The 27732-nt window shown below is 35.9% G+C and overlaps 1 protein-coding gene across 5 annotated transcripts in view; it reads left to right on the plus strand.

Moving 5' to 3' along the window:
* Positions 1–27732, plus strand: part of nbeaa (neurobeachin a) — a 356961-nt gene that overhangs the window by 220181 nt on the left and 109048 nt on the right. For 4 of the 5 annotated variants that reach the window (XM_088922429.1, XM_088922431.1, XM_088922432.1 and 1 more), the window contains one exon: positions 15579–15703. In XM_088922429.1, the coding sequence (XP_088778555.1) occupies positions 15579–15703 (125 nt within the window). Of the gene's footprint in view, positions 1–10251; positions 10256–15540; positions 15704–27732 lie in introns of all 5 variants that reach the window. The other variant, XM_088922430.1, reaches the window with a different exon arrangement.

Below are 27732 nucleotides of genomic sequence, written 5' to 3' on the forward strand. Positions count from 1 at the left end.
TTGGTTGCATATCCCTGCACTGCATGAAGTCTGCGATGCATTGAGCTTATCACTCTCTTTGTATAATTATTTGATATACTATGCCAAGCATCCAAACTCATGCTGAAGCCACTTTGAGATGTCTGTTATTGATGTGGTCTGATTTTTTTTTCTTCAGCATGTGAAGTGCTTTCTAAATTGGATTTAAATCTGTAGATTGATATAGCCAGTCTTCCCCTTTCTTTCTTTTGATTAACTCCAGGGTTGCATTGACTGGATGTTTTGGGTCATTGTCCTGCTGCATAACAAAGTTCTACCCAATAAGTATGGAAGTTATTCATCTACATAAGCAAGCCAAATATTTCTGTAAACATCAAATTCATTTTGTGGCAATCATCATTTGTTACACATCACAGACAGGTGAGTCAGTACCAAAGGCAGCAGTGCATGCTCAGGCTATGTCAGTACCTTCACCATGCTTCACAATTTTTTCAGAAGTGCAGACATAAGCCAGGAGAGAGTTTTGGAACTTTTTATGGACAAATTAGACCAAGACATACCTTTACCAAAATAATGAAAAAGTTAAAGAGTGGAGAAAGGAAGGAGTTGCAAATGCCCTTAAAAATACCAGCTCATCTGTGAACATGATGGCGATCATGTCATGCATAGCCACCTATGTAACTTGGTCATTCATTAATCATTGGGGGTTCAAGTCTTTGAGCTCAAGGGGACTAGATTATATTCAATTTCCCCATTCATAAGTGTAATGTATATTAATAGATACCAGTGGAGACAGAATGCAGTTTGTACTGCCAAAATTGAGTTTTATTCAGGAGGTAATGGTTAAATTTTTATTAGAATTTTTCTTTCCTCCTTGAAGTGTAGGTCTGAAACCTGCAGATGAAGCAGGTTGGACTTATTTGCATTGTGGTTGTCCTATAAGAACAAGTGGTGAACCTTTACTAGTTTCACATATGGCTTCCATGTATATATTTAAGAAAATAGATTTAGAAAACAAGGTAGTTTAAATTTTGCACTTTGCCCTGGCTTTGAGGCTAGCTACAAGTATTCTTGCTCTGACCCTTGGTAATTAAAGATCCCGTGGTTCTGTTTGTAAGCATGGTGTCAATGAAAAATTCAGCTTTCGGTTGGTCAGTCTAATCATTCTTAAAATCCATCTTAGTTCAGCTGGGGAAGTGATTCTCACTTTACCTGATCTCCTGTGTAATAGGTGCCACATTACAGTGGCAGATGAAGTAGATCCTCTCCTATATGAAAGTATAGTGAGATGAAAATCTCTATGTACAACATATGCAAACAATTACTGATAGCAGTATTATTCTTAATTTCTCTATTAAATGTCATAAAAAGTGACACATTATACTGTAATTGACATTAACAGAGACACAAATAGAATTCCTCCATTGATATTGTCTGGTAAAGCTTCAGCTTTTATCTTATCACGTGTATAAAACAAAGCAAAATCAGATTTTTTCCTTAAAGATTATTTTAAGAGTTTTTCAAAAGGTTTGAAATGCAGTGCATTCACTTCCATTGCTGTATTGCTAATCGGTTTTTATTGCCTGCTGAGCAGGTACACAAGAGTAAAAGTGTGTTTCTTTTAAAAGGGACAAAAGTATAAATGTTGTTTGACCAAATATATTGGATTGAATTCCTGCCACCAAATTTACTTATTCAAATATTTATAGAAAACATCTGAACAGCATTAAATTTGCATCGAAACAAAAGGTTATTGAGCCACGATGCATTGTAAATTATACAGCAAAATTTCCAACTTCAAATTTTAATGGTAACCTGCTGGAAAAGAAAAATGATGCAATATGTTCATGAGCTCAAGGCAGTGTTGCAGTCGAGCAGCTTAGTCTTATTCAATGCTACATTAACTTTTCCATTTATGCTGCTCTTGTAAAATATAAAGCCCTGCAGCATTTTGAAGTAGCTGTCTATTATATTTGCGTGCGTGTCGCTATCTTTGCTGTATTCAGGCTCTTGCCTTTTTTTAAAGGATGCTTTGGCCACCTTTTGCGACTGGGTGTTATTTTGTGTGGACAATTACCACAATTGGTCTGTGCAGTTTTAGCATGGGGGCTGAAACATTCAGTGTCTCTGTTTTTCATCTCTTTGTCCATGTCTGTCGAAGGGTTAAGAACTAAGAACTTGGAAAAATATTTTGACTATTAAAATCAAGATAATAACCATGTAATTGAAGACTTACTGCAACCTGATTGAAGAGTTTAGAGCTCTAGTTTATTACACCTAATAACACCATTGTCCCCTGCTGCTTTCACATAATTTAGTATTTTGAAACAAAGAAAATAGTAACATTTTTTAAAAAGACTATGAAAGAAGTATGATTTTTCACTACTATAAGAGTTCCAGCACTCTTTGGTTGCTTAAACAATTAACAGATATCCAAATCCCCCTGAAAGGATGTCTGTTTGATCATACTTTATGCTTCCGTGATGATGAATGTCCCAGTATTGAGTTGGCATTAGAAAATCAATATTTTTAAAATTGAAACAGTATAGGTTCGTATTGATCTGTACAGCTAAATCAAAATGAAAGGCTTTGAAAACGCTCTCCTGGACACCTCACTACCCAGTAATGGCATACTATCAATTTTAGCTTTCCACTGATAAATCAAGTTGAAAATTGGATGTCAGATTTTTTTATACTAAAGGGGTGATTTTTGTGCCCTTCCTCCCCCTCCCTAGGTGACCTCTTTCAATGGGTTCTAAAGTTCAGCACTGCCACAAGGAAGGAGATGTCAGACGTGGCATTTGAATTAATTTAAGAATAATTTATAAAGCTGCAAAACACAGAAGCATTTTAAATTGTGTACGGTTTGGAGCCTCTGCAATCATTTTCAAGTTAATGCCCTCCTTCGTCCTGTTAATGAAAGAGCAGTGTTGATCTTTACTCCCAACACAGCACAGAACTGTTTTCCTCACCAAAAAGAAAATGAATGTAACTCAGATGATATTTCCTCAGAGGCAGAACAAATTTATACAAAATGCATATTTTTTTTCCTCTTCTCCTGAACTAATTTTGGTGCGTTCTATGTATTTTTGCTGTGATTAAAGCTTGTAATATAGGGGTAAGCATAATAATAGAGCTTTCTTTTTAGTTGTATTACACACAATTGTATTTATGCTGTGTGTTTGTGTAGCTATGCAATGTAGTGCATTTTTTCCTGCATCAGATCAAAATTGTGCATTCTTATCTATAACATTGTCAAAGGAATAATGAATTGAGATATCGCTTTATGTGACTCAACACATGCAGTGAAGCACAAGTATGTTTGAAGTGCACACACCCTGAAAGTGCATTTCCTGGTACAAGAGCAGCCCCTCCAGCTACAGTAGCTATGATTTCATTCTAGGGAGTGCATTCTGTTTCCTACTGTCTGCCTTCCGCAGCCACAATACCTTCTCAGAATCACATTGCATTAGTCCTCAAAGACTAAGGAGCCACTGAGCTGCTTCACTGCTGAAGCAGCTGACCTTCAAGAAAAGCCAAGAGCTGCAGGAGAGGTGGAAGTATCCTCAACCGGTGATGCAATGTTCTGAGGTAGCGAACATCGACACACAAGCAAAAACTCTCAAGCATACTTTTACTTTTGCAGCCAATTGTTTAGTTGGCTTGAATTGGTGTTATTTACATTTAATAAATTAATGTTTTAAGGTTTCTAACTCTAGGGAGTTAAAAGCTCTGAAACCAGGGCTGGCCCATGGCACGAAGGAACCTTTCCTTTCAGACCTTAATTATTTTGAATAAGCCGTCTTTCGTTTCGATTTCTATGGAGTTTCATTTCCAGAATTTCTGTCGTGCCTCCTTTCCTTGACTGACACTGTTTTGCTAATCAGCTATATTTATGTACTGATTACTCTTTGCAGAGCTCCTATCTTAAACAAAACAGGCAGGACAAGGCAAGCACACAACCATTCCTTTGTTTTAAAGCATCAGCGTTTACGTAAAAAGTGTCTCATCGACAGCTGACAAAGAGCTGTAAGTTGAGGACTGTGTGGCAGGCCTTAACTCAACCTGACTAGTTATTGATTGTGAAGTTTTCTGTTGTATAATTACTTTTTGCTGGAGAAAAATGTAGCGGGTATTGATCTGTGTGGAAGCATTCGAATAGCCGTTTCCCTTGACTAACAGTGAGTTTCATCTTTCATCTGTGATAAATGGTAACAATCTGGCCCAGGATAATAACTTTGTGATGGAATGAACCCTTCAGTCACACAGCCCCCACTGAAACACACTTCCTCCAATCTTGTTTGAAAGGGTTATCAATTCTAATACCGGCCTGTTAGGAAATGGGGACTCTATGTCTGTAGATCTAAAGGTTTCCATGCAGGGGTATCAAGTATGTGCTGAGGTGCAGTTTTAGCTTTAGAGGAGAGTTTAGCTGAGAAGTCTCTTTTTAATAGGCAGCACCTTCAACACATTATATCTGTGTTCACATTCTTTCAAGGAGATTTTTGTCATGTTCACTAAATCAGCCATGCATTAGATAGTTAATCTCCTGAAGGTTGAGGTAGAGCATGTCCATTTATTTTTATATAATATATTTTATTTAATGAGTCCAATCAGTTAAAGGGCTGGACAACTGCATCAAAGTGCTCCCTGTTGTCTTTAGCCCATCATTTGCCCTGATTGCACATAGCTTAGTATAGCATTGTCCCTTTCACTAACCATCAAGTCATGCTTTGCATTATTGTTGTCACTGTTAATCTGGCCCCAGTGATGCCTTCTTTCCAATGATTTAATTGGTCTAATTGATTTGGCCATGCTCAGAATCTGACCTTCTGTGCAAGATCACAATAAAGGATCTTTTTATTTTTGTGTATCGAGCTTTTATGTTTGTGCAGAGTATATGCATATGTGTCTGATAATTTGATCATTTGAATATACAGAGCTGGGGATTGTATGATTGCATGATACTTGTTATGCTTTGAGTATAAGGAATTCGTTTGAAATGATAAAAACATAGAAACCTAAGAGTCCTTTATGATTAGTAAATGATGTAACTGAAGTTGTATCATTAATTTCATGTATTCCACTTTGAGATGCCTCAGAAGAGAAACCTTAACAGTGGAAAAAGGAAATGGCAAATGAGAATCATTTGTCTCAAAGAAAAACAGTTTTATTATACGTACTGAAATATCCTGTTTTTTTCTTTTCTAAGAAACTCCGAAGGGCTAAGTACTATGTCAGATACAGTGAGTGGGAGTTTGTGGTTTGAAAACACTCCAATTCAGGCTATCTGTATTCTGTTAGCCTGCTGTTTTGGTCACCTCTCAGCTGCCTGTTTGGTTGTCTGTGTCACGCTGAGCCCCTGGAGACCTGAGTGCTTCATATGTCTTGACACATTTCGACTGGACAGCTTGCTTTATGAACTGCCAGTGCACACTGCAAACACATTAATTGTACAGGTTTCTTTCTAGAAAAGCAGATTTACAGTAAGAGTAAAGCAAATAAGTGGACAGTAAATGTATGGAATGTTCTAAAACCATCATCCAGACGTGTTCTGTTACTTTAGAAAAACATAATATTATTTTTTTTTTAAATCAAGGCTATGTGGAAATGTATTTCCGTTCCGTAGGGGAAAAAGTTCCTGTTTTAATTCTGGTAGTTTTCTATAATAATTCACTTTGAGGATATAAAAAACTAGAATTCTTTAATTTAAATGTGATATACAGTATGACCATAAACAAAAATTGTTTATGACTTAATTCTGGCACTTACAAAACCATGAATATGTTCCACTAAAGATTTGCTGCAAGTATTTGAACTGAATTTACTGTGTGTATACTGTATCTTGTGAAGTATCTCAATTTATGTATGCATACTAGGCATGAAAAGACATTCTTTTGTTCTACCTTTTCATTGCTTGCTTCCCCATTTGTTCTTGACCTGCAAAATGCTCTTCCCTTGGGGTATTTTTAACCTTGTTGCCTGTGCTAATTATCCCCAGAGAAAGGTTAATTCAGACAATTGTCGCTTTGGAAGCCACATAATTTGTCTAGACATAGTTTACCCATGTTGAGTGTAAAAATTTAAGAGATTTATTTTAAGTTTGCTTTGAAATAGCCACTGAAAAGCAGATCTGAATTATACCTATGATAGACTGCATGCATTAAAGCAGTTAAATTCTATAATGCAAACACTTCAGCATAACCTAAAGAGGAGCATATTAAATTCTCATTATGATGTGAATGTTGAGAGAACTCAAGGCAACAAGCTAAGACTTTGAGAAAAAGGCACTTTTCAGCATCAGCTGCACAAATGCATGTGAAATGTCTTAATCTAAGATCAAGGTCTGAACTGCACAAGCTTTCAGCCTCTGCTTGGCATGAAAGTTATTGCAGACGTAATAATGCATTGGCACACTTTTCTGCTTTAACCCAGTATAATCAATTCTGTTTATCCCTGTTTATTATTTATTACACTATTACAATCACTAACATGCTGTGCACACTTGGGTACTATATTTTTTTTATCATCTTTTTGCATTGTGCCTTTCGCTGTGATATTGTGGAATGTGGGATCAATATGTTGTATATTGTATATTGCAAAGTTTGTGTAGGGCTTCATGCTGTTGGTGATAGTAATGGTTTGTTGTGCTATTTCCCCTGCATACAGATGTTCTAAACAAAAGGAATGGAAGGCTTTACTAACTGGCCCTGTCTGAACTACTGTAACTTTTATTTGCACTGGGCATGACTAAGAGCATTAAGAAACAGCAAGAGAACCTCAGAGAGGAGTATGGACATTTTTATTGTCCAGTGTTAACAGAATCTAAAATTAACCTCCCCCTTCTTTCCAGTGTGGTCTTTCTTTTAAGATAAAAGGTGGAAAATACCATTAAAATCTACACAGCTGTGGTGGCAAAGCTATAAAAATGACCCAAGGGCACAAGCCCTTTTTTAATAATATTATTCAAACGGTAAACTGGCAATAGGTTTTAGATCATTTCACGACAGCCTGGAAAGAATTGCATAAAGGTCATTTTCGGGGATTGTGCTCCGCTAAATAAATGTGAAAGGCTACGCAAAGGGAATCTAGCCTTGCAGTGTTCTGTCATAAATTTTACCTTTTACACTTGTGGGAATTCTCAGAGAAAAAGGTTGGTTCCTGCCTGTGAGGCAGTCTATTTAAATGAGTCTTTTTTTTCCAGTGCTCCTCTTTCTTACAGTCCCTGAGTTTTTCTCTGCTGGTCAGTGCTGCATATGGAGGTTATTTCTTCATTGCCCTCATTGAGGACAGGTTAGGCTCCTTGTCTGCCTGAGTTTTGACCCTAATCTAGTTCTGGTGCGTTGCCTTGTCACAGCTGGCCTCTCTCTGTTCACAGCTGAACAGTAAAATCAATGTCGGGTTTTCGGGAGGGTGGGGGGAGAGAATGCAGATGAAAGCCATACTGATCACATACAGTCATTTCCCGTAATTTTATCAGGCTTCTGGTCACGTTTTACTGGAAATCAATGTTTGCTTATTAGGCATAAAAACTGGTCTGTGTTAAGTTTTGAACAATAGCACAGTAGGAAATAAGCAGATTTGTGTTGAAAGTTGATTTTTTAAAAAAAATCCCACGGCTACACAGGCTGGTAACATTGCTTGTAAAGATGAGTATCTTTGGTTGAAGGCAAAAAAATAAATTGAATCATTGTCCTGATTTTATTTATAGCCTATGGTGCGTGTCAAATGTTGCCGTTGTGAGCTGTGCACTTTGATTCTGGGCTTTGGCAATGGTAGAGTTTAGTATCACATGCCTCTTCTTTTTCACTGAGTGTTGCTTTTTAACATGGCCACATGCCAGGCTCACATATTTTGCAAGTTTTACTGGAAATAGTTCTCACAGTGTAAAATTAGTTTTTCTTACCACCAGAATGAAAATGTTATGATTTGTTATTTGAGATGTTTTTAAGACTGACATTGTATTAGCCTTGAAAAACAGTGCAGAACACTTCTTCTGTACCAAAGCTAAGGTCTTCAGGATCCTTCCATATATGACCAAAAATTGTCTTTTTTCCTCTTATATTTGATCTGTGAGCTCATTTTTTCAAATGAAATTGCATGCATGCCACATCTTTCTAAGATGTTTCAAGGCTCTTTCATAAGCAATTATGGGTGTACTGTATAATGGATATTGAAGCTCACTGTATTGATTTAATAAAGAAAGATTATATTAAAGAATTAAGGTAAGTCATAGAATTCCAAAGAAATTGGAATTTAAAATGTTTTAGAAAAGGTCAGATACATTGGTCCACACTATATTTAATGACCATTAGTCCACAGCACAAAAACAGAGGTAGACTGCCATCTGGATACCATGATACTGTACAACCAATGTGGGTAGGGTTACAAATTGTTTTCTTGGGAACACATAATTCCTTTGTTTAAAATCCTTTTTATAGACATTTCAGGTTAATTTCTGAGATGTATCAATGCATTTCCTTCAACATTTTGCTTCCTTTAAGACTTATATATCTTTTGTAATGGTGACCAGATTACAGACTATGCAGCAGTGTGGCCCTACTGAGAGAAAAACAAAACAATTTGTGGATTGAGATGTTCCAACTATTTAGCTGTCTTAACATGTTTTGTTTGTGTGTACGAATGTAGAGTACAGCAACAGAGAATGGAGATGTAGTACGCATTATGTAATTTCTCAGCATTGAGTATATATGTGGATTTTTTGACCCACGAAGCAGTAAAAACAGATGTTTCCTTAGGTTGATTAAAATGGGAGTTTGTGTTGTGTTATACTCTGGGGCTGTTTCGTGGAAACACAACATTCTCTGCTGAGCCGCTTAGACTTGCGTTACTTCCCCTTCCAGGAGGTGGTCTGGGAGAGAGCTGGATGTTGAAAAGATCATAGGGCTACAATGACGTTGATGAAAAACAGCCCTTTACCCTTTTTAAATAGTTCCTGCTTTGATTACAGACATTTATTATAATTATCCAGAGATTAGGCTGTTGTTACAGAATCCTGTAATGGAACCATTTAAAGGGAATATAATGATGCTTTATTGAATTCTTCTTTTTTTAGCAGTCTAAGAAAAGATAATGCAGTCTTTCTTTGGACAAATTGGATGTTACTTAAACATATTGCATTTGGTAGTTAGACTAAAAGGTTTGTCGTGTTATGATATCTGTTGATGCATAAGAGACTGCTTTTACATAAGAAAAGATTGCTTTGATTAATTGAATCAAAAGTATGTTGACATCACCAAGGTTATTTGTTTTCCATACCTGGAATGTATTGACAGAATGAATACATTTTAACTTTTGGGGTGTAATTGGAGAAAGTTTATGATTTACACTGCACGTTACCACGCATCTTCTCATTTCTTACAGTGATACCAAAGCTGTAGGAGTATTTACCGCAAGGATTCCTTTTAACAGTGTGTTAATGAAAACACTTGCAGTCTTTGATGGATACTGTCTTCATAAATTGTTTAAAATGAGACCATCCGCCTGCTTTCTATTTTGAAAAAGGATTAGTGTTTATATGTTTCTGGTTTGTTTGCAATAGAAAAGTTGTATTAAGAAATGTCTGTCAAGTAAGGCTACTGCACGAAGTGCATTGAAGTTATTCAGTGATTAGGGTTTTTCTTCTTTCCTTTATAGAGTGCTTTCTTGAAATCTAGGATTTATGGAGTGCAGTGAAAATCTACATTAATTAAACTGTAATCACAAGGCAGGTCTTATTATACTCGATTCAATCTTACCTCGGTGAAAGAATGTGCTTTGTCAAAGAGGGAGCTCTTCTCTCCTGTGTATGAATTATTAAAATGCGGGGATTTTAGCAGCATGATTTTATTAACAAAGCTTCAGAAAATGGTTTCTCAGTAAAAATGATCTTTGAGTGGAATTTGATAAATTATGGTTTTTACACTCAGATTCTTTTGTGTTTTGTAATTGATTTATAGCCATCAATTAGTTGCTTAGCAAAGCCCTCCAGTGGAAAGGTTTGGAAACTGGCTTTTTAAAAAAAAAATTTACTGAGGAAGCATTGGTAACAGCAACTCTTAAAGAATAAGTCTTCCTTGAAAAATAAGGAGGATGTTGACTACAACTGGCACTGTTTGTCGAGGTGTCTCACATTTGGCACAGTGTCATGGCTTTTGAGGAAGAGTGTTAATCACATTAGAAAGACCTGAGGTGTGCACAATGTCATGTAGGTAGGTTCATTACACATAAAATGATTTACATTACTGAAACTGTTCTCTCACTGTTAAGTAGTCATGTACTACTTCTTCTTAGGGGGAGGAGTAGTGAATTCCTAGATTTGCAGATTGAGGGAATTTGAAGAGCAGCCCTCCACTGCTGCTATACCACACTTTTGATTTGAGGAAAGCAGTAGTCAGCTGTGAAAGCTGCCAGCTTGGTTAAGTAAGACTTCAGACTTGTGAGAAAAAGCTTAATCATTTACTTGGTAGAGGCTGACAGAAGCAGAGTCCAAGCTTTTTCCAGTAGCTGGGCCTCGTGTGCTTTGTGTTGCATTGGCTCTTTTTAAATGAACTTGTCCTGGAGTCTGGCCAAGACATTGACATAGAAATAGCTGCGTTATGACCTTGTGAGAAGTTTGATGTCTGGGCTGCACTACCGCACTTTGAATGCCTGGCCCTGTGAAACTGGAAGGGCTTTGGCCCCAAGGATGGTATACAGTGCTGGGGTCCACACAGATGCTTTTGTGACTTAATAATTCATCAATCTGATCATTTATATTCTTTAAAAAATGACCTTGTTGTGCTTAGTGGAGCGCAGCTGTTGAAGAGAAGGCAAAATAAAATGCTTAAATATTTCATTTGTACGGGAATGAATAGCTGTCTGAGTGCGGTGAGCTTTGTTGACTGGTGCTGACACAAAGTCCAGTGTTAAACAAGTGTTTGCAGTCAGATGTCAGCCATTCTACTAAAAAGAGTCAGCACTGAGCTGTAAATTCATCTTGTTTTTTAAATTCAGTGCTAATAAATGTTTCCATGTAGAATGTGGAGACATAGTAGGTCTGACCTGAATACCCTATGTCTTTTGGTCTCAGTTTTACAGTGCATGGGCTGAATGATATGGGCTTCATAAATATTGTGACTGCTACAGTATATCACCTGTGTAATCTCCCCTGCATAAATTCAAGGATTTCTCATTAGGTCCACATTTGTATTTTAATAATTCCACTATGTCAGTCTGTCCACTGTATTGATAGTCAAATCCAAAAGCTATTGCGATGTTTTAATTTTTTCCCAGGAATTTTATGAAATCTCTTCTAAATTGTCCTTTTATTTTATTTTGGCTCATGCTGTTAAATATTTCTGCTTTTGTAAAATTAATCAGAGATATTGCTTATATATCTCCCTACAGAGGGAAGTGTGGAATTCCGTTCTGCAAAGCAAACAAGAAGAACAGCAGCTGAAGAGAAATTATTTAAATGCACAGTAACATGTTCAGATTTTTTTCCACATTTATCACAAAGCACTTTAGGAGCTAAGGGCGGCAATAAATAAAAGTGGCCACGTACCCTTTACTGATAGTTTTCGTTATCAGCGTTGGAAAATTAGCTTTTAAAATGCAGTTTGAAATCCATTTCAGTGATTGATGGGCGATGTGACTAATAAATTTTGTCTGCTTTCCGTGACGCTTGGCTTCCACGTTTTTTGTCATGGTGTACAATTGGTAAGTAGAGTGTGGAAGTCAAGGGAGCTAATTATTCGTACAGATTGCTGCACTGATGAATAGTCTGTCATTGGTGAGCTATGAAGGACGTGATTTATGGGGCTTTGAAATTCAATGTTTGCTCCATTACAGATATTCAGAAATAATCACCTCTAATGGAAGACTAAGAGAAGTGATGGTGTTTTTAATATGTTACAAGGCCCTTGTCCTTAACCAGTATACAATACTCTGTTATTACCAAGCACTAAGATTAAGATGTTTGCTTATGAGGTCTTAGTTTCCCCTTATTTATCAAAGTATTGTCGATGTAAATGAAGCAACCCTATGTCTCAGTGTGCACTTCTAGGATTTAGAGTGTAAGCAGGATGTCTGAGCATATATGAGACCTGTTTTCCCAAAACCAAGCTCTTCAAGGGAAGTTGCCACTGTTTATTAAAGAAAAACATTAAAGGAACCATAACTAAGATTTGTCCTTTATTTCAAAATGACAGATGTGGCCTAATAACATCAATATTCATTTTTCAAGTCTAAACATTAACTTGAAGAACGTGACTTTGAGAAACTAGGTTACAGCTTAAAATTGTATGAAAACTACACTTTTTTCTTAATCTTTCATATACTATATTTTAAAAGGGGGTTGTTTATAAATATAGTCTTTTGTTAATTGTGTTTATTTTTAGTATAATCTGGATTAGGAATACAGTATATTTTGTTGTTGGTTTTGGAAGCACAGTATACTGTTCAGTACACACTGTTCAGCATGACCCTTTTTCGTGACTATGTTAATACAAAAATACATTAAAGCATCACTATGATACAAATAGTTTCATTAGGTCCGCTTCTTATATCAACCAATAAATTGGAGATGACATTTTGAATATTATCCTGTAAATATTTCAAACCTTTTTAATTTTGATGACTTTTATCTGTCAGTATGCAACCCAGGAGCACTCTCGTTTTTTTTTTTGCCCCATACAGTCTTTCTTAGTTTTCTATGGGAATTTCACACAGAAAATCCTTGCCTGAGAAGGGATGCTTAGAACAGCAGTAAAAACTGCCAACACTGAATGACAAACAGCATGCACAGGGCTGGACTTCTTCAGTGCCATGTTTAAGTTGACCCAGTGCAGGAGCTTGGCCTTAGGGGCAGGCAAATGAGAAATGAATTCTCTCCAGGCATGGCTCCAAGCACATCCTAATAGCTTTAATACGCTGCCTCTTTCTCCCTGCCTGGTTTTAACATGGTTTCTACACGGTTCTCTAAACCTCTGTCAAGACCACCCTAGATGTGGAGTACTTTACAATTTGAAAATCTGGCATTGTAAAAATTAAACTACGTTGACCACAGGGTTTAAAACTCATAGGTCCTTTTTAGAAAATACATCACAGCAAAAGCTCATGCCCTGAAAAGGTTTAAAACAATAGGTGAAAGTGAATAATTTAAGAGTAAGTTTAAGTTGATCATCCATAGCGGTAGAGCTGAGTGCCAGTTCTAAAATGTTTTTGTTTGAAAGTAAAGGGTCTTTCCTATAATCATTAATTTAAAAAAAAGTTACCAAGACTGACATTAGCTTCTAATGAGTATTTTACCCTAGTACCTTATCTAAGGCATAAATCAATGTTCCCAAACAAAAAAGAAATTCTTAAAATTTTCCCTTTCTTCCCTTCCCTTTCCCTTTCTTGCAATCAACAAGTCGAGAATATTATGTTTTTCAGAAACCGTTATTACAAAACATCACTTACAGAACATTTCTATTTTATAACTTTTTTTTAAGGATTAATAGATTTGCTTTTTATATCATTAGCAGGTTCAACAGTTACCTTTACATTTTCACCAGTCCCATAGAATGAATCTGTTTTGGAGTCATAGTTATAGTGAAGTGATATAATCTGTTCTTTGCCTGCATCAGATTTACATTTTCTCTGTGTAATCTCACAGTTACAATATCATTTAAGTGGGTTTCACCCTTCAGTTACTTGACATCTTTCTTTTTCTCCTGCAAGCTTTATGAAAATGACGAAGGACAGCATTCGGTTATATGAAGCTTTTCATATATAAACTTTTAGCAGCGGGCCTGTTCATACAGACACATACTCACATGATTGATGTTAAACTGAAGATCAGCTATATCCGTTGTGAGCTGTGTGTTAAGTCTCTGGAGTCTTGAGATTTCTGTCATTTGTAGATATAATATTCAAAGAATGAGGTGGTAGCTTTTGTGATGTGATCCCTTATAACACTTTAATCTGTTTAAACTGCTTGAATATTATAGTGAAAAAAGCTATACAATGAAATCCGTGGCTGGGAGCTAAGGACTTAATTCTGCTCAGCATGTCAAATCTGCACTCGAATTTTCTTCACGCCTGCAAATACATTGAGATATAACAATTTGCTTGGGGGAAACGGATATCTTTTGTGTAAATGCTGGTACTTTATGAATTGTTAAAATAAAAATCAGCTCTGCGATAAACTGTGAAGGTGTTGAGTTAGTGCTGTCAATTAAAGGAACTTCACTAGAGTGTGAACAATTTAAAGAAAAAACTGTGTTCTAGATGGAGTTGCATAGATTTGCTCTGTTGCAAATTGCATTTTTTTCCACAGGAGTTCCATTTTATTAACATTCCTCGTAATAGCTTTAGCTATTAGCAGTGAGCAGACTTTAAAAACATTAGTATTTTTGCTATATTTTAAATTTGTACGTATTTGTAACACACTGAAACGTTTCATCCTGAAACGAAGAATTTAAGAAATTGGCAGTAAAATCCTTCTTTTGTTTGTTTTCAGGCCTTTGTTAGCTTTGATTTGAAAATGAAGTAGAAATAGATCCTAAGAGTGAAACTGGGTAAAATACCTTATGTGAACAGAACAGCATGTTTCTAAATTTATTATGTGTTCTGCTGCAGTATTAATGAAAAGGACTCTTTATTTAACTATACAGCACGGTGTATTCATGAAACTAGTATTTCATTCATTGAAACGGGAAATTATCAGGAAAAAAAAATCCAACTGACATCTATTTCCTTTTCATCAGCACAAATTCCTCACCACTGCTGCTGATGAAGATAGACCACATGCTGTACTTGTACTGCATTGTTGTGTCATCTGCCTTAAAGTATTTTAATCATCACTCTCCTTTTACTTGTTTTTTTAACTCACTTTCAGTAAATTAACTGCAGCATTTTCAGCACAGGCCCTTCTTGAGGAAACACAAAAGCCTTTGAAATTTCTCCAGCTAAAGAACACTTGAAAAAAGAAGCACTTAGTAACCTGATGCGAGCACTGGCACTTAATGGTTTGCATTAGCTCCAAGCAATAAAATTATCCAAGGTCCTCGCTAATGTTGGAATAATAATTTACAAAGATGGTTACCACATGCTGAAACTTTTCTCTTTTTTTTTAGCTCTAATTCAGTGTTATTAATAATGAATAAAAATGCAATTTTCTTTTGGGTTGCTCCAGGGGCCTTGGGAATCAATTCAATGAATATTTCAGCACATTATTTTAATCATTGGCTCCACATATGCAAGTGGGACAGTATTTTATAGTCCATGCTTTATTCTGCGGAGAGACCCCTACCATCATTAAACTGCATGCTGTCTGCGTTGAGGTTGCCGCCTTTGATTTACAAGACTTGTTAAAAACACAGTAAAAAAGAAAGCAAGCTGTGCCATTTATACTTGTAATTTGATGCTGTATTTGTTACTTGGACTCGCTGTGATTTACATCCTGAGCTGCTGGTGCCACTATTTGATAGAAGCTTCTCTGAGCTACTTGCAGGTCACTACGGTCCTCAATATGTGCAAGAGATTGCTAGGTTATCACAGTGAGTCTCCTCTTTCAGGTTAAGTGTGCAAAAAGAGGTCACTCTGCTAACGCAACCCCTGTGTCTTTCACGCAGCCTGCTGCACGATTTCTGGCGTCTGGACTACTGGGAGGATGACCTGAGGAGAAGACGGCGGTTTGTCCGCAATGCCTTCGGCTCCACCCATGCAGACGTCACGCTGAAATCCCTGGAAGACTACGGTCAGTGGCCATCGTCCTTCAAAATTGCCAAAACGTCGATTGCCTTCTCCACACTGATTCCCCTAACTTTTTTATTATTTTATTTCTAATACATACATGTATTTTATTTCTAATACATGCTACCATGAAACTACTGCCACGTAACCATGATACAAGACCACCTTATAACAGCACGGCTCAGGTTGCGATTTATTCCCGTTAGATGGATGTTCCTGTTTGACGGGGGGTTCTTTAGAAAACGTTAGTTCAGAATGAATTTGAATAACACATTTTTAAATTTCGCAGTAATAACAGGACAGATTTGTGAATACTTCACTGTTACGTCATTTCATGGTGTATAGACTCGGAGCCGACTTCAACTCAAAATCAAAGAGAAGAAAAATGTTTCAGTTCCTAATGACCACACTAATGAGAAAAATATGTATATATTTGTGAACCCTGTAATTATATATGGAAACATTTACTCACTAGGTTGAACAGGGTTGAATCTAGGTTGCACTGTTGTATTATAAATGTGTTTTTTGTTTTAAACCAAATAACTGGTGCACTACTTAATCAAAACTGAATTGCCTTATGCTTTTATTTTTTCCTAATGACTATGCAGTGGAGTTTTTCCTCTCTCATATTTTCAATTATCTTATTATTTAATACCCAAATCAAGGTCTAAATATCTAAATCAGTCATACAGCAGATGTCAACAACAGAAGTAATTGCAAACTCTATGATGATCTCTATTTTGACATCCTAGATAATGTTGTTTTTGTTTTTTGTTGGGGGAGATTCTTTAAATAAACAATTGTTCAGGTGCATTAAGAGATCCAATGAAAACCATCAGTTCTCAGATTCTGGGACACATTGCATTAATCCATAAAACAAGGTGCAGTAGAGATAAATGGTGTAGTCAAAAGCAATGTCAGGTCTAGAATGCCTGTATTCTTTGTTTCATATTATTTCATTCTCTAGGTTCTAACTTTTTTTTTTAAATGAGTGGATGCAAAATTCTAGTTTATCACTCTTTACACTTTGTTTTAAAAAATGTCTGCTGCTTTTTTTAAAAAAGGGCTTGAATACTCTTGAAAAGTACAAATTAATCAGACTTTTCCATATGTTTTCAGTTAACCTCATCCATACACTGTTTATCCACAGAAGTGGGGCCACCAGTAGCCAATTTATATAGTACCTAGTTTGTAGTTTTTTCAAATATAATTAATTTGATTTGAGGTATTAATTGGTAATTGCAATAGACCTGTTGTATTTGTTGTAATACTCTACTTTTTTTCCTGTTGTCTTTGCATTTCTACTGTATCTAGTTTTTTGTCCTCAAGTATTTCTAATACACTGCACCTTACAGAACTTTGGAGGTGTTTTTGCTTTATTTTGAATTCCCAAGGCCATGGGACAGCTTTTTGTTTTGCTTCATGGGAATTACCTAAAACCTATTAATTGTTAAGCCTAACAATTAATGTCAGCCTTTTGATTTGTAGCTGTGACTAAGTGCAATATAGACACAATTTTCTCAGAAAAAAGAAGTGTTCTCTAGCCACACAACAAAATTCCCTCTCATCCAGGTGTTGCTTACTTCTTTCTCATTCATATCCTGGTGTTTTCCATCCTACAGTCCAGGTTCTTTGCAGTGACTCCAATAGTACTATTTGCCTACAAACAGATTTTGGAGCTCTTTACTCTTAACATACAGTATATTGTCATGTTTAAAAATGGAACTTCATCTGTTTTAGAATACAGACATTGTGGTTGTAGGATTAGTTTGCATCATAGACATTTCCCTTTGTTTGTCCAGTTATATGGACATAATCCTTATATTTTAGGATGAGTGTATAGTGATGTGTATTTCTCTTTTTGATATGCAGCTCAGTATCATGTTGTATCATGTAGATTGACTCTTATCAAATATGAAGGATATGTTTCTCACACAAAGAAATATGGGACAGTATCTTGTGCTTTACTTGTCACTTGTTCTAGAATCCTAGTGATTGAAAAGTTTCTGAAGTCCTTCCGTCACTTGGTGCTTTTAATGAGCAGGATAATTTATAAGACTGTTGTGAAAAGGATCTAGCTCAGCCTGAAGTTACACTATACTGGAAAGCTGTTCATAAAAGAGCCAAGGGCAACTCTCCACTTTCTTGGTGAATGTGTCCTCTCAAGTGGAAATTTCAGCTGCATTTTGTTCTACATGCTGTAGTGTTTTTTTTTTCACTTCATTACAAATACCTCAACAGCTTAATTAAACAGGTAGAAAAATTGTCTGGACAATTGTGTTCTTAGGGCTGTATTCATGAAACTTTACCACTGAGGTAAGTTACAACCTGTTATTTCCCTAGTGTGAAGACCAGACGAATACTTTGGTAAAGTGTTGCATAAAATGTTCAGATAATAAGAGGAAAATGAGTTTAAATGTTTCTTTTGATTTTGTAACACTGGGGGTTGGTCTCTTTTCAAGAAATAAACCTAGCTGTTTTAAGAAGCTGCCTCTGGTTTCTTGAAATTAAAACGGGGAGTTAAAATGATGACAATTTATGCTTAGGCAATTTAAACAAATTAATGATTTGTTCATTAACAAATAAATTAGCAACTATTCTGGCAATTTTCAATGGGACAATATTCTTATATCCTTAGGACATTATGCTAATATGATTTCCACCTTTGTGCTGATTGATAAAATTATTAAGTAATCAGTAACATTGCCAGCTATTTAGCATTGGTTATAATTATTTTTTCAGGTGCTAATTTGCATTTGAATTAGGGTGATATTTTAGGTAATGAACTTGTATGTACTGTAAGCACTTTTGGAACATCACTGTGTGATTTGGTTTAGAACAGAAATCTGATATTGGTGTTTCTCAGAACAGCAACTGCAGCAGCAAATCTGAAGGAGGCTCAAATTGTCCTCAGATGGTGGCAAAGATAATGACAACACAAGAAGAGTATGTACTTGTCTAGGTATAGTTTTTTAGATTTACCACATGATAGTATGAAATTGTGATTGTGCCTGCGTAGATTAGCTGCTGTGACCTTTGTGAAGCTCAAAGTGAAGAACTTGAATTTCCTACAAAATGTTGAAGTGTACCTTACATGTGAAAGTGATTCATACGATTATAACTGCTGTACTGAAATAAGGAGTAGTGACAATATATCAGAAGTCAGTTCCAGATTCGCTGTAACAGGATTTGGAGACATTGATTGCACACACATTTAACTGAAAATGCCTTCAAACAATATGGATATGTTTATACTGTAAATACAGATAGGAACAAGTAATTGGTTTATTCCATGCTGAAAAGAGAAGAAAGAAAACACAACATTTCAGCTATGGAGCCTTCTTCGGGTGTCAAACCTAAATACAGATAGGTTTTGTTCTCTGAAAGTGCAAATGATTTTAGCTGCATCAGATACAGTAATACCTGGAGCATAGACAACAGTATGTGCAAAGGGTTCTGTCTCCAGCCAGGATTTTAATATTTTGACACTAACTGCTGTGTTTTATCACTTTCAGGTACCAAATACTCCAAATGGTATATACTGTAATGGTATATAACTTAGTGTTAAAATACTGCCAACAAGTTTGATTGAAATTATTGGATATGCATTCTTTCTTTTTAATTGGCTCTGATGAAGAATGTGGACTACGTTGCTAAATCGGTGTGGTATTTTTTATAATGTTACTAAACCAATAAATTAACACTGCAAGTACACCATTATTAACTGAACAGTGGATACTGTACATGTTGTAACCTCGCCTGTAGATATTTTGTCTACAAATAAAAATACAAGAGAATACAATTACTTCTTGATATGAAAATGACAATCTAAATGTTAAAATCTTAGTAAACGTTTGATTAAACATTGGTGAATTTATCAACAGATCTGTGAGCATGTGTGCAGATTATTAAATTATCAGGTATAGTAATAATTGTGTTCTTCAAATGTATGTATACAACATTAATAGGTATTCAGTAGCTGTTTCTAATATTGTTTTTTATCGTAGCAATCCAGCTGAGCTGAGAAAAATCGGTTTAGGAAATTTACTAATGTTCCCAGAAACTAATTCCTATTACTGTGTATAGTCATTAATAACAAAGGTTATGTATGTGACTTGCAACAATCAAGAATATTGTTTCAGTACAGTTCATTCTTTAATGAACAAAATTATTTATTTTCAAAGTATGATCAAACTGTGTTGATTACTGAAATTTGTTTGAAAATTCTCTGTTACTAAAGCTGTCGTTGCTTTTCTGCATTTGCTACAGCAGTGCTATTTTTTTAACATCTTGTCTATATTTTTAATTATGACGGAGGACTCTTTAATATATTCAGTGTACAGTGATATATAAAAAAATGACAACTTGCATTATCATCCTGGTGGCAGAGGGGAACTTGAAAAGCACTCATTTTTGGCAGCAAAGCCATTTGAGGAGAAAAACCAGGCCTATTTAAGTCACAATTGGGAAATCATTAGTGTGTCCTGATTAGGAAGGACAGAGGGGCACATTATATAACTGCATGGTTCACATTTTGACAGCAAGAGTGGTTTGAGTGTACAGTTTTTGACATCCACTTTGGATAGTAGATTGACTATAAAACAAGGGCACAAATATGAGAGTTAACTATATGTTTAGATGTAATATACAGTAAGTTACTACATTGAGCCTTTGTGTATGTGTACCGCTGGGGAGGAAGCACTCAGCCAGGAAGGTAGATGTTACTGAAGCTCCATGTAGCTGTAGTGGAAAGCATCAAGCTAAATAGGTTTTGATCAGACATTACAGAAAAGGGCAGGTCCAAACAGCACAGCACAAACAGAGGCACTGTGACAAAATTAATCAGTCACATCCATGGCAGAAAATAATAAGGTAATGCTGAGGAAAGCAGATGAGAGAATGTGTGAGCTCCTAAGGGATGGGTCTGTTCTGCACCTGACTTATCAAAGAATGTGCATCCATCCACATATGACCTTGAGAGATCAAAAAGGGTTCCAGGTCTGCCTCATACTTGATCATTATTCACTATCAAATGCTGGAATATTAGTATAATGTGGCTTTTAATTAACAGACTCTGTTTCCTAAGAGCTGCCAGCTGTCCCTGAGTTAAAACCTCACTTCCTGTAGCTGGGCTAGAGAAAATATGAATGTGTAACTGTGTAATATACCAATACAGTTGAGTATACAAAACACTGTAGAAAAACTATGAAGATTTAATAACCCTTTTCTATTTACTGGGATGATAATACAAGCTCTGTACAAGCATCTTATTCAGTTTTTCCTTTAAAAATGCTTTTTGACTCAACACTGTAATGGCTAAAACTGATGTAAGTCCAAATGGTCTGAATTTGAAACTACATTCAGTTTTTGATTGATCCCATTAGAAGACGTGTGTGCTTTGTGCTGTAGCCTCATTATATAATCATGGCCTTGTTCTAAAATTCTCAAATTTAATAATATAGAAAAATAACAAAAACCTGATCAAATAAATCAACACTAACAGAACACAAAAACAGCATGGGAAGCAGCAAGAGAGAAGATTCCCTCTTGTTAACAGTATGCTTTATTCAGAACTATTATATTCAGATGCCATTATTCTGTAATTTGCATACCACACTAGCTGAAATAATAATTTGGTTAAATTTCTTGGGTTTGTCAGCATCATGTATACAGTACATATATGCAGACCCTATTATGAAGATGATCAATATGTACCACAATAGTAGTTCCACTACTAGTTCCAACATAATTTTAAGGGTGCTTAACATTTTGTGCTTCCTTAGGGAAGCTAACAATTCATATTTGTTCATATCTTTAAGAAAATGTAGCTTGAAAATCCAGGTTTACATTCAGTATTTACCAAAACCAAAGTTAAAAACATTTATGACTTTTCAATATGTTATGTATAAATGTGGCATCTGTCAAAAAGAGTCATTGTCAATTTAGAAAAATAGTACATGTATCAAATTTTTTTCATACTACAACACTTTGTATTTTGTGAATCCTCCTTTGGTATCGGTAACTTTGAATGTGCATCCTGTAACCATTTAACAGGTTTTTTTAAGCTTCTCCTGAGGGATATTTGACTCCTTCTCCATGCTGACCTTCTCCAGCTCCTCCAGGCTTCAAGGCCTGCGCTTGTGACCTGTGCCCTTTGGCTCATGTCATAAATGTTCTACTGGAGACTGTGATGACCTACCAGGCACACTGATTTTTATGCACTCTTAACCATGGAACTCTTCTGATGATACCAGATTCATGAGCTCAACCTCGAATGGTAGCTTTGGAGAAGTTGTATCCTCATCATGCCAGAGTTTTGTTTTTTACATTGCCCTATTTTTTTTTGGCAATATAAAAAAAAATACTCTGGCATGATCAGAATATACCTTTGCTACTTTTCTGACCACGCATTTAGGTAAAGCCTTCCTATTTCCTCTTTCTCATGGGTTAACAACTTGATGAGGGACGCCACAGTCCAGATGGGATTTTGGGATCTTTTAGATTTCTTTTAACTGCCACAAGAGTTGTTGTGGCTGTTGATCTTTTAACCTAGATCTTCAAACAGTTCTCTGACTTTCTTCTTGCTTATGTGGCACAGAGTGATTGTCCTTGTGTTCGCTCTCCTTTAATACCAAGTGGCAATCAAGGTGAATTCTAGAAGCTTCCTAAAGATTTCTAGGGTTTTGTGAAACTACCAGATAACTGAAAATCATCAGAGGGTTAAATAAACATTATTTTTACTGTTATGCTATTAATGAATTCAGGACTCCAATTTAATCAATGTTGAAATATCTTGATCTACACCTTTTCTTTACTAAATCAAATTTTATTTTCGGCTCATCAAAGGTGTGAATAATTGCAGAGGCTAGAACATGACGGTTGATTAGAACATGTTAGGGGGAATAGAAGATTTCTCATATACTGTACCATCAGCACCATACAGCTAACAGTGATCATCATGTTACCTACAGTGGCATCTCTGTCTGCCAATGCCACTACCAATTTCAGAAAATAAAAACTCAAAGTCAAAGTGAAAGTCAAAGTGAAATGTACCAGAGAAATTGTTCAGTGTACATGCCTGAAGACACAATGATTTCCCTTTAAACCTATTGGTGTGATCTTAATTCTCCCTTTAATGAGTGAAGTGGCTAATAAACACAAAGTAGGGAACAATTACAGAATGAAAAAGAATACTTGCAGGAGATCACAAAGTATGTTAGAAATTAATACGGAATTGCACATAGATAAGTGCTCATTAAAAGAGATAAATGAAGCTGCTCTTATAAGCTGGGATATTAAAGGAATGTCCCTGCTATGTTAAAGTCTGTGCTTATTTAGCAACTATGTTACTATCATAAAGTACTACAGCATCATAAAGTATCATGTGGTACCTTTTCATAATGGATAGCTGTCAGGCTAACTGCAGTTCGATTTCAATATCCATTTGGGTTTATTTCACCCTTTGACTCTTTAAAAACCGCAGCATCGTCTATTAGCAGACCTGTCACCATAACAAGTGCATTCTATTTCTGGCTCCTTCTTTAATAACCTTTTGTGTTACTCACAGGCAGTTCACATAATCGGAGTATATTGTCAGCTTATTGGAATTGGGCAAGCATGAAATGGAAGTCACATTAATATTGATCCAAGTCTTTAACTGCAGTGTTTTACTTATCAGTGTCCTTGCTGTCTCATTTCAGGTGACCAGTTATTCACTAATGTGTTAAATTCAGTGACACTCGTGGGCAGATCTGTGTTGCTAATTTCGACAGCAGTGTGATCTAGATGTAATATAAATATGTGGTATCAGTCCTTGATCAGAGCTTTATTATGCATCCCAACTTATTAAAAATATCTCATCAGCTTTTATTTGGGAGATATTGTTTTGTCCTTTGCCAACAAATTGGATGTGTCTAATAATGTGCCATCCTTTTTTTTTTTACTGAAGTCCAAGTGTTTAGAAAGTGGAAGTGAGTGATATGAACACCAAGATTCTAAAGACCATAGAAAATTATGTAAAGCTGTAGTCCATCAGAATTTTGCATCTTTTTAAGCTGAAAACAACTTTAATGAATGTTCAAAGACAGCATATAGAAAATATTAAAATTCAGCTCACACCTGAAGAAGGCTCCACAGCCAAAACGTTGTGTTTTCTCTCTTCTTTTTTTCAGCATGGAATAAACCTATTACTTGTTCCTATATAGAAAAGTTAAATTAGTTTCAAATAATAGTGCTTTCAAAATAAAAATATTATTATTCTTTTATTGTATGTATTACACTGTATTTTTACTTGTAATACTGTCTTTTCTATAGTCCACTTATTACCAGTTCCAGTGCTGCATATGATAGTGCTTTCCAACATAATATGAAGTCATTTCTGGCAGATGAAGGGGGTTTTGTAACAGTAATGACAGAACAGTAAAGTAAAGCAAAACAACAAAACACCTGGATCTCAAATTTAGCTCATGCAGAAAGTTCTGTTTGCCTCCTGCCTAGTTATAAAAGATGTATAATGCTGAAAGGGTTAAAATAACAGCCACCAACTATAAATGTATTTTTACAAGGCTCAGATGAAAAACTCAGTTTTCTTCAGAGAGGGAACGCCCGTTGTACAGCTGCTGAATTCCAGATGTTGGCAATATCAGTGCTTCCTGTGAGTGTATCTAGGTAGGAGTGATATCCTTTTGCTGTGACTCAAGCTCAGATACAGAGACTCTTAACACAGCCAATAAGCTAAACTAAAATAGTAGTTTCTGTGTTCCAGTGTTAAAGAGCACTGAGTATAAACCATCCAACTTGGTAATATTTTTCTTTTGGAAAAAAACATTAATCCACCAGAGATGTATTTAGGTCACCTTTAAATTGTAATCATTTTTCTTTTTCATTTTGCATTATAAACATATCTTAATTACATAACAATGAATAATTCTGAATGATTTTTCCTAGTGTTTTCTTTGCTCCATAACTAACAGCTTGATACCATTAACCGAGGACTTGATTTGAATGTAAATCTCCATGTTCAAGGAGGAAGAATAAAAAGGAGGGTAATAATGGTTGAGAAACTCTCCATGAGGAGGTGCGTAACTACTCTGTTTATGTTTATCACAGCACAGAATAAAATGGGAGCCGTTATACTAATTGTAATCTAGACCAAAGGTCGGCACTACCTAGGACCCTATTTCTAAGAATCTTGCAGTTCTGGTGGCTTTTATGAACCTCAAAGAAAAGAGAAGGTGATGATTTTTTTGAGGGATGCCCTTTGAATTAATTAGCTTGTAGATGTGTATCTTGAAAAGTAAAACTGTAAAGACCCACAAACTAAAATAAAATTAACTTGGCTTTGATAAAATAGGCATATACAGTATACTGTATGTGTGTGTGTGTGTTCTTTTGGGTTTTGACGTTTAAATGCTTTTTTTGGCACTTGGTATTTTCCAGCATCTTAGTACAGTATGAGAAAATTATTTTTGTGTTTTCAGTTCATCTACATTTATTTATTTTTTATTAATCATCTTAACACAATCTCATTTTCTTATTCACAATATTCTTACCCTATGTAAGTGTTTAGGTTTCTCCTAATCCCACTGACCGGTGACCCTGTTATCCGATTATATATATTTTGAGTCCCAGAGACTATAATAAAAATGCACTCAGGAGATTTTTATTACATTAAGCATACTGTCCTATACCCCCTTGAAGATTTGCCACTGAAAGCCATGGTGTATTTTTGCAAGGTCACAGGGACATCAGGCTTATCCAAGGTAGGAAAAAAAAACACGAGATCGAACTCATTTGCTTTTAAGAATTATGCAGGACAGGACACAGTGATTGTTTAAGTAAAACATTATGTTCGTGTTATGCTGCTGTACCATTTTTTATATTATTTTCTAATGTTTAATAGCTATGGAACCAAGAAAAACACATGCTGCCTGACTCCACTTGAGCTATAAAAAACACGCACACAACCTCTGCCCACAAAAAATTGCTATACTTTAGCATTTATATGAAACATGGACCTTTGGCAACAATGGCAGGCTTGATTTATGCAGAGTCCTTTCCTTTTAAATGCTTTCAACTATATCTGTACCATATTTAACAGTAAAACTACTGAACACTTAAACATTTCCAGTTCGGGAGCCTCTGGTAGAAACTGTAAAATCAGACTGACCGCAGACTTTAACCATTTCAGAAATCTAGACATCCTCATTTATTTAAGCAAATGTTCAAAGTTGAATGCATTATTTGAAAAGACTTTGTTTAAACACAGATTCACTTCTCAGGTATGCACTGATGATGACACATGTAGGTCTGTGTGAGGTTCTTCTTTCTATGAACTTCAGAACCAAAACCATTGACATTTACATTAAGGCACAGTACATCCTTGATTTCCTATTGCAAAGCAAGACCACTGTTGCAATGCCCGAAAGAAGCCTGAAAAATACTAATGTTTTAAACAGGTGTAACTAAAAAAGAAATGTCTTTTTAAGGCTGTTAAGATAAATCTTTAGGGGGCCCTGAAACGTTTGCCACTTTCCCAGTGGCATTGGCTATACAGTATGTTTCTTTTTTTCTAGGGTAATTTAAGGGCAACATAATGTTGTTCAACAAGAAATAGCATTGTGAAGTATTTTTTCAAATAGTCTTTACGAAGTATAAAAAAAGCTTTATTAACAATGAAGTCATTCAAGGGCCTATGTACAAAACTTCCTAAACCAGACTCAAAATTTCAGTGTGCAAAATGTTGTTGATATTTATTAGAATATTCAAACCTTGTTAAATGGTCAGTACTGTATGTCTGCATTTCAGCCACAGAAATTAAATATCATAAAATGACATGGAATACAATAGCCAACAACAGCATGAAAAATATATACCAGTGCAATTATTGCCCCTTTATGAATTGTCATTTGCAACCCACAGAATTAACTGTTACTATAATGCTCACCATTTTTTGTTGCATCCCCTTTGGTGAAATCTGTTAGCACAGGTATATCAATACCTTTGACAGCATCTTGTCCAGTCTTAGCTTAATCTATATTCAGATGATAAAAGCTAAGCAAAGGTGGGCCTCCTTAGTACTGGGGTGGAAAAGGTCTAAGGAAAATCAGATTGTTGCTGTAAGGGATGTTGGGGGATCAGTAGGTAGACCTCTGGACCTGAATTTCCAAACCAAAGCCCCAGTATGGTGACTGTGAGCACTGTGATGTAGGATAAGAGGTTAAAGGGAAACTGGAACGCTATTTTCATATTTCGGGACTAGGAAGAATCAGCATTGTTCAGTACATTTCAAACCACTATACTGTTAAAGTAAAATGTACACAGTAACTTGTAAAACCTCCCATTTACATAAAAAATGTGCGATTTCCAGGTATGCACAGCACTGTATTCTGTGATTCACAATGTGAATGTGAATGTGTTGTGGCTTTATTACATTGTGAAGAAGCAGGATTGTGATCTCTTTTAATCCAATAGAAATATTGCTTTTGATATTGCCGACGTTACACTAACATGGTAACTCTACATGCAGATCACGTTGGAACATACCTGTTGTGAAATGTCTGCTGCACAACCTGTACTTATTCTCTCGTACATTGCACTACATTGGTCTTTACAGTGACTAGTGAGCAGGATGGGCCGCATCACGTTGCAAATCGTGCAAACTCTCGCTCTTGTTTGCGACAGCATGGCGACTTACAGTACTTTCACAAAGGTCATGATTTTGCACCTAATTCGAAATGTATCAATTCTTTCTATAATGTTAATTCATTTATTTTCTTACGGAGATTTAATAACTGGTCAGAGAAACTGGGACTGCAGTTCCCCTTTAAAGATCCTGACTACCAGGGCCCATGTAAAGGTGTTGCTAACCCCAATCTCCCGATGAGATTCTACATGGGCTTGCACAAATTAGACTACCTAGAGCCTCTTATTCAATAGGTGAATCCGTTTTTCACTTCTCTACCTAATTTGCTGTGTAATGGGGGCTGCTGGCACAGAGTAGCTATTGTTCTTTACCCAGTCAAGTGCTGCCCT

This window comes from Atractosteus spatula, chromosome 7 (assembly GCF_055471065.1).
Source record: "Atractosteus spatula isolate fAtrSpa1 chromosome 7, fAtrSpa1.hap1, whole genome shotgun sequence".
Lineage (NCBI taxonomy): Eukaryota > Metazoa > Chordata > Actinopteri > Semionotiformes > Lepisosteidae > Atractosteus > Atractosteus spatula.